Consider the following 16,787-nt stretch of genomic DNA (forward strand, 5'->3'; position numbering starts at 1 on the left):
AGTTACCTAAAAGAATTAGGTAAGCCCTTCCCAGAAGACCTGGAGGTAGTTGTTGATAGAAACAAAGAAAATTGCTGGTGCTGGATATTCTTTTTTTTTTTAAACCCTTACCTTCCATCTTGGAGTCAATACTGTGTATTGGCTCCAAGGCAGAAGAGTGGTAAGGGCTAGGCAATGGGGGTCAAGTGACTTGCCCAGGGTCACTGGTGCTGGATATTCTAAAGCACATGAGAACTGGGAGTGAGATGCCTGTGTTGAAATGTGCACCCCTAAGAAACAGCCTCAAAGAGAAGAAAAGGTTACATGATAGTAATGGAGCAAGGAAGAGGTCAAGTTAAAGAAAGATGCTTATCTAGTAGAGAAAACCATAGTGCCAAGGAACCATGGGCTTTTATCCTCAGATTTGCTTCTAACTCAATGGACTTTACACCATGCCTCAGCTGCCTTCTCCCCCTGGGATTTCCTTTAGTACTTGGAATCTCCTCCACCTGGAATATCCCTTCCTTTACCACATTTCTCCCTTCTTCCATTGGCGAGTTCCTTTTAGGACCTACAATTTTGGGACGGACTGAGGCCAGCCATGTCATTCTCCTCCTGGCTGTGCTTCTGCTTCTCCAGATAGACTTTATGATGCAGCAGGTACTTTCTTCCCCTTTATCCCATGTATGTGTGTTGTTTCCCTCCATTATATGATTCCTGGAGCACCAGGAAGGTCTTTCTTTTGCTTATATCTGTATCCTCAGCACACAACATTGTGACCTGCACATAGTCAGTGCTTAATAAATTCTTATTGCCTGCTTGAAAGAAATAGAAAGTACAAGAGGGAACCACGTGTACTAAGGGACAATGAAACACTGACCGGTTACACCAAAGGTACAGGAAGACGACATTGTATTCCACTGGATACATATTGAATTTGAAAACCCTTTGGCCTCTGAACATGAGCTACAATTTATTGCATCCAGGCCTTTGCTCACAGTGTTCTCTTTGCCTAAAATTCCCTTCCTCCATCTTATCAACTATTGAATTAATGCCTATTCTTTGAAATCCAAGTCACGTAACTCTAGGAAGTCTCTGATCTTTATATTTTGCCTGCCCAAATTCCCACTTTGAAATTCCCATTGATTTTGAAACAACTTTACCCATCATATCCCACAGAGGAAGTTTCTAATGATATTATTAAATAACATCAATCATTATAGTTCTTTGCTTTCTTAACCCCTTGATAGAGATCATGGGCTTCATGTCTTATTTAAATTTTGTACATCTTCCAATATCTGTCCCAATATTTAATGTTTGTTAAATGAATAAATATTTTTAAATGCTAAATTCTGTGTAATGGAATGTAAGTTCTATAATAATTGATAGAAGAGGAATGACAGAAATGGCAAGGATCATTCAAGAAGACTCCATTGAAAAGGTAGTGTTTGAGCTAAGCTTTGTAGTGATGGTAAGGGTCTGGATGGGTGGATGGGGAAAATGTGGACATTCCTAAAGAGAAAGATCTTGTAGGCAAAGTCCTAAAAGTTACATGCAGGATGCATTTTTGGGATGATGACGAGGTTTTGTTAGTGTGAAGAGTATGAATTGGGAAATACTAGGATAAATAGTTTTATGTAATACATTTAGGAGCACCATGAAAAAAGAATATTTATAATAGGTGCTTAATAAATATGTTGAATTGAGTTGACAATAAAATGGGAACCAGTGAAAGTTCTGAGTAAAAGGGAAAAGATTATTTAAGGAAGCTTATTCTGATGACAAATAGGGTGATTTGGTGGGAGGAGACAAAATTTGTCAGCTAGGGTACTCTAAAAATAATCCTGTTTTGAGATGATAGAGGTTTGGACTAGGGTCCTGGCAATATGAATGTAAAGGGAGGTGATAAATGTGGCATCACTGGTAAAATTAGCAGGACCTTAGTAATGAATAGATATGGGGAGCAAAAAAGAATTGAAAGCAGGTTTTAAGCCAATTTAGCCAGGACTACAAAGTTCATTAATAAAAATGCAAAAGCCAGGTAGAACACACCATTACTCTTTTTTTGTTTTGGGTTGGGAAATGGAGTTCATCTATTCCATTTGGGGTGCCCTATTTCCTCAAGTCTCTCTATTCCAATGAACTCTTCTTACAGCTGCCAAAGTGGTTTCCCTAAAATATGAATCTAACCCATGTTACTATTCTACTTAGCATGCCTTGGAAGCTTATGTTAACTAGAGGATCAAATATATAATATTTTCTTTGGAATTTGTATAATCTTCACAACTTGGCCCTTTCCTACCTTTATAATCTTCTGATATTTTATTCCACTTGCCTCATTTTTTATAATGTACCCATGCTGGCCTCCTTGCAATTGCTCACACAGGACACTTCTCCCTTCCTGACATACTTGGACTATTCATGCCTGAAATACTCACCTTCCTCACCTCTCACTCTTAGAATATCTGGCTTTATTTGGGACTCAGAACAAATGGCATCTTCTCCAAGAGGCTTTTGCAAGTCATTTCAGGTATAAAGACTTCCTATTAAGGTGACCTTTCAGCTACTCTCTATGTATACCTATTTAATTACCTATTTAATAATGTACCTATTTAATACATAGTCTTTCCATTAAAATGTGAGTTCCTTTAGAGTGAGAACTGCTCATTTCCTTTATTACATGAGTGAATAACACAATGTCTGGCACAAAGTAAATGTGTAATAACGTTTGTTGATTGTTTGAAACACTAGCAGGATATCCAAGCAAGACCTCTAGCAAGTTGCCAGAAATCTGCTGGGAGCTCATTTGTAGGGAAGAGATTATAAAGTTAGAAACAGGAATTTTCTTCTTTTTTTTCCTCTTTCCTTACTTCCACAAATATGTAAATATTTGTTGTGCCCACTTTTTGCAAAGCATTGGGTCTCCACATAATAGTGAGAGTTGAAATTGTGGTAATGATTTATTTGCACTGACTGATAAGAAAGTCAAAGACTTCCTGTGTCAGTATTCCAAAAGGAAGGCAAAAAGAAAGATCATTCAAAGGCAGGAAATTTTCCTTACTTAACATAAGACTAAATTAAACTGCAGCAATAAATTACTCCTCTATTACTCCCTGAAATTGGGATTCTTGTTGATAATAAGCATTCACATACATACAAATGCAAAAGGAAAAAAAAAAGGTTGGTTGTGGCTCAGCTATCATAATGGACTCTACTTAATAATGTTCACAAAGCTATAAAACTCATAAAAAGCACATGCATAAAATGTTAGAATAGAGTAAGCCCACCAAATGCAGACTCATTCACTGTTAAACCTCTTTTGAATGTACTTTTTAAAGTAATTTCCTACTATACTAATAAGGGAAGAACCCCCCCCCCCAAATGGTTTTTAACCCTCCAGTTATGTGAACTTTACAGACCACCAAAGAAGATCAAAGATTATTTATAATGTCACAATGATTTATCAGATGGAATTTTGCTTTGTATTAGAGTAAGTAAAATATGAAGAAACAATGAATTTGTCCACCCACTCAACTCTTTAGTTTGTCTTGCTTATCTGAGATCTACATTTTCTATGGAATAACAATTTACCACAGCAGAATCTAACAGAACAAATGAAGTGTGGAGGAGGGGAATCTTGTTGTTGTTTTTTTTAATCCTCACTAAAGTTTAAAATATACATAGTTAAAAAAAAGAAAAATAAAATTCATTCAGATTGACTTAAAATTAAATAATTCCGGGGGCAGCTGGGTAGCTCAGTGGATTGAGAGCCAGGCCTAGAGATGGGAGGTCCTAGGTTCAAATCTGGCCTCAAATACTTCCTAGTGTGTGATCCTGGGCAAATTGCTTTACCCCAATTTTCTGCCATTCTGTTCTTCTGCCTTGGAATCAATACAAAGTATTGATTCTAAGATGGAAGGTAAGGGTTTAATAAAAAATGAGTAACTAACTGAAAGTGGTTGATAACCCATAGATCTGCCTCGTTCAGTCATACTGAACAAACTGAGACCTGTTAGTTGATAGCTCATTGTGTCTTGAGAGCAGAGCTAAGACCTTTTAAAAAGCAAAAACATTTTATGGCATTACTTGACTTTTTTATGTTCTTCTCATCTGCAAACCAGAAACTTATTTCAAGAATAAGATAGTAGTTGGTTCAGGCTTAAATACAGTCATAAATGCTTAGGATTACCACAGATTTTCCCCATATAATTTCAACAGGTAAAAATATAAGAGTTGTTGGGAATTTCCCTTGGAAAGAAGCAGATCTATGATCGCCAGTTTACAGGATTAGAAATTTTGGGAAAGACAAGGTTGTAGACACGAATACAAAATTTCTACTCAGTTTCTGATAGGCACGGGAAAAGTGCTAGATGAAATATATGAAGTCTTTGAGGCCCATAGTGTATAATTTATAAGGTTCTCTAAGGAATTAATAGATAGCATGTCATTCCAAAAGAAGGAACACAAATTACTTTAAAAATAAATATCTTTTTGTTGCTTTTCTTACTTGTATCAGTTTATGGTATGTTTGGAATGGGGAAAATGTGTGGAAAAGAGGGAAAAAATGTAGAAAATAAGAAAAGGCAGTTCAAAGGTAGAAAAAACAAAATTACCCACCCAAATAACATTTGACCAAATGAAGAGAATTTTGTCATGGAAGCCCATTGCTTATATTATGTTTGGTTATTTTTGATATCTAAAGTCTTTCCCCTTTCTGTGTTTCTTTGGTAATCTAAATAAATCCTATATTGACTGCCAGAACACAGTGAAAATTTCAGAAAGTACTTTGTTAATTTCCAATTAAGGCCAAGCAACCATTGAAGGAATGGGTTTAGGGGAAGAGAAGGCTGAGGTAAAGCATATTAATTAAAGTGGAAAAAGCTAGGAGTCCTTTCCTTGTTCTAAAGAATAAAGGAAAGAATTCATGACCCATAAAGGATGTCTAGTGGCTGAGAGAGTCTGCACATATGTAAACAGAAAAATCAGAATATCATTTGCTGGCAATTGTTCCATAAACACCAGTGGACTTGGTAACTAGGCAGCAAACAAATTTATAGTGATGATTTTAACCCTTCTCTTTCATATAAAATGGATGTGTGATTTTGTTCGATATATGCTTTAATTCCAGATCTTGCTGAATAAAATATATGGGTTTCTTAAATATAAAAGCCTAGTACAAAACTGAAAAATTTTTCCAATTTTTTTTTTTGTTTGTTCAATCATGTCTGACCTTTTGTGACCCCATTTGGGCTTTTCTTGGACACTGATGGTTTTGTCATTTCCATCTCCAGATCAGTTTACAGATGAGGAAACTGGGGCAAAGTGTGTTAAGTGACTTGTCCAGGGTACACAACTAGTGGCTTAGGGAAGATTTTGAACTCAGGACGATGAATTTTCCTGATGCCAGGCTTGGCACTCTATCCATTGTGCCACTTAGCTGCCCTAGTCAAAATGCTACTGGCATGGCAAGATTGCAGCAATTTCTTGATTATCCATGGTCATGTGAGATAATCTGCTTACAATCAATCATAATAATAATAGATCACAATAATAGATCAAATTCTTCATTTGAGTCAAGACTGCAGGCACCTTTACCAAAGCTTTACATGCACTAGTGACTAGAAGAGTAGAAAGAGATGTAAACGCAAATATTTTAGAAAGAGCAAAAAATAAACAAGTCTTTATCCTTGATGTAACTGTAACTTGAATGAAATTCTTTTGGATAAGAAAGCTGTATAGGTCTATAATCAAGGAGACAGTTGACTCATGTCAGATTACACAAATAGTCTGCTGTCTATTCTTAGGTCTACTTTCTGTCCAGTTCAGATGACTTATAAGTGTAAGGCATTGCACTAAGCTTTGGGAAATCTCAAGATGAAGTGACATATATAGTCATTTCCCTCAATGAATTTTCAGTCTTACATGGAGGATTAAACCCTGTAAAACAAGATGAAGTGCTATCAGATGTAGAGAAAGTCTCATGGAGAAGGTGACAGCTTGAAGGAAGGGAGGTATTGCAAAAGAGAAATAACCGGACCAGAGTCCCTTCTGAGTACATGGTACAACATGCACAGATCTCTATTCTTATTTTTAAAAGAATACAAATACTCAATTCAGAAAAGAGAATTATATTTTTAGATAAAAATGTAAAATGCAACTTTTTTCTGATAATTTTCCCCCAAATCACTATTGATCACATAGGTTTGTGAAGCTAGAGTAAAATAAAAAAATTTAGATTTGCAAAATGCTTTATAAATATTTCATTCTATTCTTATAGTAAACTCTGGAAGATAAGTGCTTTTTAATTTTTATTCCCATTTTAAATTAAATTATTCTAATTAGTTTAAATTTAATTTAATTATTATTCACATTTTACAGATGAGGAAACTGAAGCATGAGAGTAACTTAAGTAGATTAAATAGCTAGCAAATATCTAGCACTGTATGTGAACTCAGATCTTCGTGATTTCAAGTCTAGCCATTCTGCTGACTGGTTTTGATGGAAGTTTCCTTTAAATCAGAGGAAATGATACAGAGAATGAGAAGGCCATAAATCTTATGGGGAACATTTTCATCATTTCAATCATCTTTCGGCCTGTTCAAATCTATTGCAAAAGGCAATTTGGCATGTCCCATGTGTCTTGTTTTATTGGACAATCCCGAACAAGCCTCCCTACTAGAACGATGTAAAGAACACAAGACTCTCTGTTTGAAAACATGCACAGCTTTTCCAGGCTTGGAAATTAAACCATAAAAAGTTTACTAAAAAAAAATAACAAAAAAAAAACACCTTTAAAAAGCTCACACCATAAATGCTCCCCACCAAGCGTGGGCACTTGCTAGCTGCAAGTAGTGGCACGGTGACAAATGTAGCAAAACAGAAAGCAGACTATACTAAGAGAAAGAAAAAGTCTTCTACTGGCCATCTGTGAAAATAAGGCATGTAGCCATTAAATGCAGAGGCTGTAAATATACACAAACTCCATGAAGCAAATGGCAAAAAAGGACTAAACTTAAAGCTCAAACAATTCAAAATGTTTAATGTATAGTTAGCACTGCTGGATGAAAACAGCTCTGATCTTTGCTGTCTGCAAACTCGGCATGTATTTCAATTAAATACAAAAAAAAAAAGAATAAAGGAGAAAAGGAAAAGGAAAGAAAAGGAAAAAGAAAGGAAAAAAGGAAAGCTAAGAGCCACCTGGAACAAGAGGATAGAATCAGTCTGTACTTGCTTTCTGGAAACAAACAGCCCCTTTAACTTACAAAATCCCATCGAGAACATGGACTGGAATTATTGAAAAGGCTGACACACAGAGTGACGGATGTGTGATGACATAATACCTATTTGCTTTTTTGTCCTGGGCTTTGAAAACTGGCTGCTCTCTGCTGATAATATTCACTAAGGGGCTTTCCCCTCCTCCCCTGTCCCATAAGAAGTGTTCCCCAGCTTAGACACTCAGCTGAACAGAATTAAGGTTTTATGAATGAAAAACAAAAGAAAACCTACGGATCAAATGCCAACTATTGTGTAAAAAGCTGATCTGAATTGTCTAATAATCAATTGTCTTGAAAACATCCCATTTTCATACTGTATTATAATTCTTCAAAAATGAGAGATGCCAGTACTCAAAAGGTAAAATTCTGCTTTAAGTATATCTTCTGTTCCAAAAATGGGGATTAGATACTATAAATAGTTATATAAGTAAATAACAATATTTTGAGTAAAATCATACATGTGCATCTATAATTTTGGAAGCAAAATATTTATCACTAGTCCTATTGCAATTTTTCTAGGCCAGTTTTGATAACATTTTAGAGGGGGAACAATTTAACTTCTGTAAAACAATTTTACATAAAGCTCTAGCCAAATACCACAATGACCTCACTTCTGAAAGCTGAAAGACTGACATTTTAGTGCACCCTCCTTCATTTCCCTATTCAAGATCTGCTGCTTATTCAACCTTTAAAGCATAATTTAATCACAGATCCATTTTAACTAAAAGAATCACCCACCCAAAATAAATTACCATTCACAATATCCTTCACCAAATTCAGTGATTTCAACTTCCATATCTGACTATTCCAAAACAAAACTTGAATTCTTAATATCTGCAAAGGAAAGCATGGGTATGAATTCTGTAGCTGGGCTAGATATACTGCTTCTGATTTTTAAAGAGTTAATGCAACTAGTCCAATCCATTAGGAGACCAGTGAAACATTAGGAAAGAATGACTGATGTAAAATTATTACAGGGATGCCACCCACTACACTCACTGCCATTTGTAACTAATACTGGAACAGACACACTTTTTTTCATTATTGAACATCCGCATTAAATCAACACTGGAGTGGCAGGTGACAGAAGATAGAAGGCAGTCCTGGGAAAGAGGAAACAGAATTTCATAAAAAAAGAACTTAATAAAATAGAATATAGCTTATAGTTTAGCACACAGTCTCTGTCAAAACTTCTTAAGAACACTGTTGTCTCTATGTATAATTTCTACTAATTTTTGAAAAGTGATGGCACATTATATATAGAACATTAAAGTGAGAGAGAGAACTTTTACACAGATATTTCTATGTAAAGTCATGGAAACATGAGTTCATTATGTCTACTTGTGAATAAGTATATAAATTGATAAAAATTATATATGTCAAAATATGCATACACAATTTTTGCAATAATAAAATTGAAAACAAATCTTAGCAGGTATAGGCATATATAAAAATGAGTTTGCATCTAAATACTTTCATGATATAATTCTTGAACACTAATATAATTTACAAATTTATAATTTTATTTATTATATTATAATAATAATATAAAAAGAAGTACAAGTACTTGAATATTTAGAGGTACAAAGATATTTAAAACTTTTGGAAATTTTTCTAAAATTGGTTAGAAGACCTGCCTGAGATGGTCGCATTTGGAGGAAGAAATAGAAAATAGGACTCTGAAAGTCTCTTATCTCTGTGATCAAAGTATGTTTTGGACTCTGTACCGAGTTTGGAAATCTATAAAAGATCAGATGTGTGGGGGCAGCTAGATGGCTCAGTGGATTGAGAGGCCCAGAGATGGGAGGTCCTGGGTTCAAACTTGACCTCAGACATTTCCTAGCTATGTGACCCTGGGCAAGTCACTTACCCCCCATTGCCTAGCTCTTAATACTCTTCTGCCTTAGAACCAATACCTAGAATTAATTATAAGATGAAAGGTAAGGGTTTTAAAAAAAAAAGATCATATGTGTGCATATGTGTATACATTCATGATTGATTGGCATCAATGAATTAATTTTAAAAGTATAAGATGGGTGAGATATGGTTACATATAGCAGTTGCGCTGAATGAGAATTTGGACTGCTCTGAAAGAGGCATTGTTTTCAGGAATAAAAATGTGATAGTCCCACTGTACTCTGTCCCACCTCATCTGAAGTACTGTGTTCAGTTCTAGGCACCATAATTTTAAAACTCTGCTGGATTGAAGAGTATCTAGGAACTCGACCAGGATCATGAAAAGCCTTGAATCCTTCCCATATGAGAATCTGTTGAAGGAACTAGGCATGTTTGACCCAAAGAAGAGAAGAATTGGGGGTAGGTGGGGCCATGATAACTGTCTCCAAGTAGTTGAACATGTGTCAGGTAGGGAAGGGATTGGACATATTCTGTTTGGCACCAAAGGGCCAAACAGGAGCAATGGGTTACAGAGAATTAAGTTTAAGCCTGATGCCAGGAAAAGTTTCTACTGACTAGAGCTAATCACAAGTTAAATGGTGTTCAGTTCCCCTTCGTGGAAAGTCTGAAAGCAAAGGCAGGACAAGCACATCTCAGGTATGTTACAATAGGGATTCCTTTTGTGTGTGGGTTAGATTAGGTGGATGTTGAGGCCTCTTGCAACCCCTATTCTGTAGCTACTTGCACAATGAAACCTATGTCATGTGGATTTAAATGTAATCGGGCAGTATTTTTCTTTTCAGTAGAACAATTAAATGAGAGCTTACTTTTTTCCCTATCTGAAGTGCTTGCTTATTCCCTCTGGATTCAAATCAGCCATCTCAGAGCAATGTGGTAAAAGGTAACAAAATTTGAATGCACAATCAAGCTATAATTAACTATAGATGACAATTATAAAATAGTCTGAGTCCCAGAGTTTCTAAGAAACTTGATACGCAGTTCTTGGGGACGATGAAACACTTCCTAGAAAAGTAAAGGGATAAAGAATCATCGAGTCTACAATTAAAATGTTTTGTAAAAATGAATTTCACTGTGTATTTTGGTCTATATCCTTGAAAAGCATGGTTGTCTGCACTCATACCTTTGATTATGTTTGTTCTGTCCAATTACTACTTTTGGGACTAAACTGTCTTAACTGGGACAACATAGTTATGAAATAAAACATCTGTAATATGTTCATCTTGGTGGTTTAATCTTTGTTTTCTTATTAACCTTGCCATTTCTGAGTAATGGAACAAAGCACTGCCCTTTGTCATCAACTGTTATTATTACAATGAAAATCCTCATTTTGTTCTCCCAAATATGCAGACTTTGATAGCCTTATCCAGCTAGCAAGATCATGAGACACAACTGAGTATATGCAACCTGGTAGCTGAGTATATTTGAAACTAGAGGGAACAAGCAAATGTATTCCCTACATTATCTGTGCTAACGATATGGATAATATAGTATGGTGATAATTCACAAATTATTCATATTTTAACATGAATGTGTCTGATGTTCTCAGAATTTGGCAGAATAGTGAAAAAAGCTAGACATGATCCAGCTTCCCAGTTCTATCTCCTCTTTATGATTAACTTGTTTTCCATTTGAGGTTGGAAACACCCAGAATCAATCACCTTTTATACTTTATCCTGAAATGAACTTTTTTTTCTCCCTCTCATCTTAGCAGTTGTCCGGGTTCATATTAGCATTTTTCTTAGGTTGGAGAAATTAATCATTTTGGTTTAAAAAGTTATAGGTTGTCTTCAGAAGATATAGGTTCCATGGGAAAGGAAGATTAAACAAGTAACAGTGAATAGAGGTAGCTTCATAGTGAATTGTGGACCAACTTTCCATTTTTAAAGATCTGGGTTAAAGTTCTACAGCTCACACATAATAATAAAAGATGTGTGATAAATAAGCCATTTGACAATGGGTCAATGAGACATTTAACCTTCTGGTGATCCAACCAACTCTCTAAAAACCTAAAATTACAAATTGCTAGTCTGCTTTTGGGGAAGGTATGTCTTTACTTGGATTTACCTATCCTAAAAAAATCATGGGGGCAGTTAGATTGAAAGCCAGACCTAGAGATCAAATCTGGCCTCAGACACCTCCTAGCTGGGTGACCCTGGGCAAGTCATTTAACCCTCATTGCCTAGCCCTTATAACTCTTCCGCCTTGGAACCAGTACACAGTGTTGATTCTAAGACAGAAGCTCTAAGCATTTACAAAAGAATCACAGGACCAGGCTCCTTATCTCTGGTTCCCCACACTCCCTTTGCCATTTCCCTCCCCTCCCCCCAGGAAAGGGAACAATTTATATTCATCACTTATTCTACTTAAATCAGTAGATAATATTAAATCAAGATTCACCAGAGCCAAAACCCTCATGTTCACAATCTGGCTAAGGATTCAGGTAACTGACTATTAAAAAGGAAGAACTGAGGAAGAGACCTCACCATATGATTCACAGCCTGCATGTTGGTGTTTCTATGTATGGAAGTGTTAGCACACTAACCTACTTCTCTCTCCCTAGAAAGATAGCTTTTCTGCTATGATTAGTAGTAAGATGGGCATTCTCGATTAAACTCCTTTGCTTGCATGTGCACACATGTACTCTGACACAGAATTCCAAACATTTTTTAGATATCTGAAAAGTCTCAATGATAATTTTGATCATTAAAACCCAGTAAATTAAAAAATATATATGTCTTATCTGCCAGGAATAGCTAGGAACAGACAGATAACTGAGGGCAATAGAAAGAGAACCTAATAACAGCTTGAAGAAGAATGACAGAAGCTTCTTCCAGGGTAAGAGCATCAGTACCTCCAGTGCTAATCAAAACTACTGAGGATAGAAATGAGAGATAAGCCAAAGAAAATTGAACTCAGAACATTTCTTAAAATACAATATAATTGAAAAAAATGTTTTCCAATCCTTACCTTTGGTCTTAGAATCAATACTGTGTACTGGTTCCAAGGTGGAAGAGTGGTAAGGGCTAGGCAATGGGGGTTAAGTGACTTGCCCAGGGTCACACAGCTGGGAAGTGTCTGAGGCCAAATGAGGACCTCCTGGTCTCTAGGACTTCCTCTCCATCCACTAAGCCACCTAGCTGCTCCTCACCAAGAGACATGAGGATGGAAAAATGCTTAAGAATGCAGTCCTAAATCAGCCAATAAGATTTTTGGCAGATAGAGTGAAAAGGATTTTTTTGAGCTGTCTTTTTTGGACAAAAGAGGAAGAGAAAGTACCATAGGATGGCTTTTTACAATAAGGTGCTAATCAGAGAGGGGGAAAATAAACTATTATTTTAAATGGGGTTAGAGGGAAAGAAAAAGAAATGAGTTTACCCCCATAATGGGCAAGTAACAGAATAAAATGAATGCAGATGGTTCCACTCCTGTTTCTTAATCAAAAGGCTGTGCAAAGTCACTGGAGCCGGCATAAAGTCATGTGTTAGAACAACAGCTGATTTGTATTAAAGAAGATTAACTTGCAGTGCCATGGTGGAGGGCCCAGGATTATTTTATGTACTTCCATTGCCTTACAAGCCGTCAACACAATTACTGCCCTCCGATGTGAATGACTGATCTGTAACCACAGTTAAACAGCATGTTGCTTAGGGGCCTAGGCGCTTCACGAAGATGAATTTCCATACCATCAAAGTGCTTTTAATGGGCTCCCAGATCCAACCACAAGGCCTGCTTTGCAAGTATATAGAACTCAGGATGAAGGCTTCCTGTCCAAAAAGATTTGGTCGGTTGTCACTTGACAATTCCCAGCCAGCACAGGGGAGGAGAAGGGGGAGATAGGTAGAGTTGTCTCTGCTTTGGAGGATTAAAAAAAAAAAAGGGTACAGATGCTTTGTGAATGCAACCAACTGCTGTATCCACAGCTGAATTCAATGCGCTTAACAAATAACGGCAATTTAGCTATGCTTGCGAGGAATAGCTTGAGTCACTTTGCATTAGCATCTGGCTGAGTGTTAAACTCATTTCTACATGGGGAGCAGAGAAAAGGAATTTCTGCTCAAGCATCCTTTCAAGAATGTTTAAATATTTGAATATAAATTCCTTTATGCTTGTGATCATTTCCTCTTATAGCTGACACTTTCCTTCCCCTCCCCCTTCCCTTCTGATAGTCTCCTACGTGAAGCAGCCCCATGTCCCAATGCCATTCCTCCTTATGTGAGGTGGATGGTGACCCCTGATTTGGTCTCTTCTCTGAGAGGTGAATACACTTCTACATCTTTGACCCCCATATGAGATTTGGTGGTGGGGGAATACATTAGTGATAGAATCACACGTACATTTCTCATTCTTTAATGCAGTCTGCTGGCTTCTCAGAGCTTATTGATCAAACTCCATATAAAACCTAGGGAAACTGGAAAGCTATCCAAATTAGCAATCTGCTCATTCTGGACAATATTGTTTGACTCATAAGCTTCCCATGATGATTAACTTTCAAGTTAGTGCTAAGTAGCTGATCAGTTTTTACTCTTATTTTTACTTGGTCTACTCTCTACCCAGACTTTTTTTTTAAATGCCATTTAATGAAAATCCAAAAATTCAGACACATACCATTTAGAACATTCTGGAGTAATATTATATGGTATTACTCCTGAAGAAAAGCAACACTCCCTAGACCATGGCTTTATTAACATGAAACTAATTCAGAGTTATAGAATATTGGATTTGACAACTCTAGTTTTGAAGTTCTAAAAAAAAATGCGTGGAGTTTTTGTAAATGATTATGTCTCCCAGTTTGCTACTCCTCTAACATAACTTGAGAGGTCTCTACAATAGAAATATAACATCATGTATGACAACCTCACAAGCCTACAAGATGAGCTTGAATATCATCAGCTCATAGCTTATGCTACTTAAGGAAGCTTCAGCAGTTTCAAATCCAGCTCATCACACAAACCATGTGAGCATTTCCATAAAGTAACATTTTTAACAGAGGCCCACATATTTCAAAGACAATCTAATTTTACTGTAATTCATATTGACACATGAAACAGAGAATTAGTTGTCATCAATTGTCAAGCATCTAGTGAAGGATTTAAGTATAATGTAATTCTTAAATGAGTCATGGTGAATTTTATTTCAGTGGGTAAAGGGCGGGAGTATAGGTTCTATAAAGATGGAGGGAAAGGAAGCATAAAATTTTATTATGAAGAAAGTGAGCTTATAAAAAGATGCTAAGGAAAAAAAGCCCTAAATGTGTGTGTATAAATATATATAGGTGTCATATTCATGTAATATATTAGTTTAGGAACTAACCTTTTCTGTTCTGCAGTTACTGAGCCCCAGACTATTCACAACAGCCACCTTCCCATCAAGCACCTGTTGTTCCCGCCGAAGTTGCTCCTTCATCTGTCGAGCTTCTTGGATTGCCTTGGTAACAGCATCATGGTCATTTAAATAACCTGACATGATAGAAGAAAGTGTATCATTTTATTCAGTTAAGAATAAAATCATTTGCTCTGTAAAAAACAAACTACATATTTTCATTTAAGCATTTAATTAAATGAAAGAGACAGTGACAGTATCCCAGATAGGAACAATGGCCATGATGACAAAACATCTGAATGAAATTGGAAAAAAAAATCAGTTGTTTTTTAAAAGGTTGTTTCTAAATATCTAGAAACTTGGCATAAAAAAACACAACAGATTTTGAACTGCATTTTTATCTGAATGTTTGACATAGCCTTTGCTTTGCAATTAAACTTTTCTAATGAAATAGACAGTTGGATAAGAACCCTAGGAAACATGTACTGATAACCCTCCAATACCTGATTTAATTTCAACATTCGCTTAATATTAGACAGACAACTTGTAGCTTTTGGACAGCAGGACTGAATTTTCTAGGGACAGAGAGAATAGATCTTGAACCCATTGAAAAAAGGTCATTTCTCCCCTAAACCCAGATATATTAAAATAAACCACAGGTGGCAAGTGGTTTGTTGTAGATATAAAACTCATAATGGTTGAGATAATAAATCTCATGCTATGAATGTTACCAAGTGATTGTCATTAAGTGTTTAGTAAGAAATTGTGGCTATCATAACTATGTTACATTTAATTCATGCTGCTAATAAAAGGTCAGATGTCTAATTTGAGGTTGCCGCTCCACAGTCTAAAATTTAGACAATATATTGCTAAATTATTTCTTTTAAAACATAGACATCAGAAGCACATCTAATACTACTTAATTTAAAATGTGACACTTTGTCATCTTTTTCTTTAGTGTAGATTATACTTATTATAATCTGCAAGTGATTCATAGGATAGAATGCTGATAGACTTTTAAGTCCTTGCCTATTTTTCAGATATTCTAAGGGAAGCTAATATCTATCATCCCTCTCTATCTTTTAACTAGGGCATAAAAATGGCATAAAATGAATCTATAATATGAAATTGCCCAGAAAAGGGACTTGTTTGTGACATGAGGCTAAATCTAACCAGATCCATTGGTGAATTGTGACAGATGGAGGGACTGTGAGACAGAAGGCAGGCACTAATCACACATAAAATGACCGGCTTGCCTCAACATGTTCCATGGATTCCAGCAAACTTTACACCCTAATCCATTTTTAGAACAAAAAACATCTGGGCCATAAATCCTCTAATCTGCCAAAACACGCTATTAAATCCCATGATTTGTTGAAAAACACTAAGATTAAAGAAAGGAAATATAAAATGGCTAACTGCCGTGTTAGGAAAGTGTTATTAATACTCTTTCTTTGTCTCAATTATGAATGTTCTGTTCCTAAAGAGCCTCATCTAATCATGTCAGATTACAATACACATCCTCGTGTTGCTAGAGACTCTTCTATCTGATCTGCTGATTGCCAAAAAATGCAGAATATTATCTTACTGCTTAAAACATTTCTATTGAAGAAACTGATGTCAGATTAGTTCAGTGTTTCACTGCTAGAAGGTTTCTAAATGATCTCTGTTTTTTATTATGCACAGACTGGACATGGTGTTCTGATCTCCCTTAAGGGTTGAAAGAAAAGTTTCAGATAGGGGGATGGGAAAAAGGGCTAGAGGGTCTAATAAGTATCCCACTGAAAAAAAATGGACATTATTTCTAGAAATAATTTGATCCCTACTCCTCCTAATTAGAAAATGGACTGGTAACAACACTTGAAATGGGATTTTAAAAACAACCTTTACATTTTAATCTACTATTAAAGGACAGTTGGATTTAATATTTTATTGCTCATAACATCTTTTTTCAATCCTTCCTAACAGCCTAAATCCCATTTCCTTAAAATCATTGAAAAAACAACAACAACAATACTATAGCTCATAAAAGTCAGTGATGGTCTTAGAAAATATTTCATGTAATAAGTTCTAAGAAGTTTTGCTCCATAATTTCACCTATTAACCTGAGTTTTCCTACCAACATGAAAGAATGCTATTCTGTGGACTATTTGGTTTCTACAGAATACAAATAAACTTGAAAAGGTTTGGCACAAAGCAGTGAATAAAAGCATGAACTCCTTATGTTTTTCAGTGGCTGCCAAGATGCTAGTGTGCAAGAAAAATGATTAATATAGATGCAAAGAGAATTTAGATTAT

At 35.9% G+C, this 16,787-nt stretch overlaps 1 protein-coding gene across 14 annotated transcripts in view; it reads right to left on the minus strand.

Annotated features, from left to right (window-relative positions):
• The window catches only part of SOX5 (SRY-box transcription factor 5), a 1,300,541-nt gene that overhangs the window by 26,459 nt on the left and 1,257,295 nt on the right, over nucleotides 1–16,787 (minus strand). For 12 of the 14 annotated variants that reach the window (XM_056800784.1, XM_007503523.3, XM_056800783.1 and 9 more), the window contains one exon: nucleotides 14,481–14,626. In XM_056800784.1, the coding sequence (XP_056656762.1) occupies nucleotides 14,481–14,626 (146 nt within the window). The remainder of the gene's footprint in view (nucleotides 1–14,480; nucleotides 14,627–16,787) is intronic. The other 2 variants (XM_056800791.1, XM_007503525.3) reach the window with 1 other exon arrangement.

The sequence above is a fragment of the Monodelphis domestica genome, chromosome 5 (genome assembly GCF_027887165.1).
Source record: "Monodelphis domestica isolate mMonDom1 chromosome 5, mMonDom1.pri, whole genome shotgun sequence".
Classification (NCBI taxonomy): Eukaryota; Metazoa; Chordata; class Mammalia; order Didelphimorphia; family Didelphidae; genus Monodelphis; species Monodelphis domestica.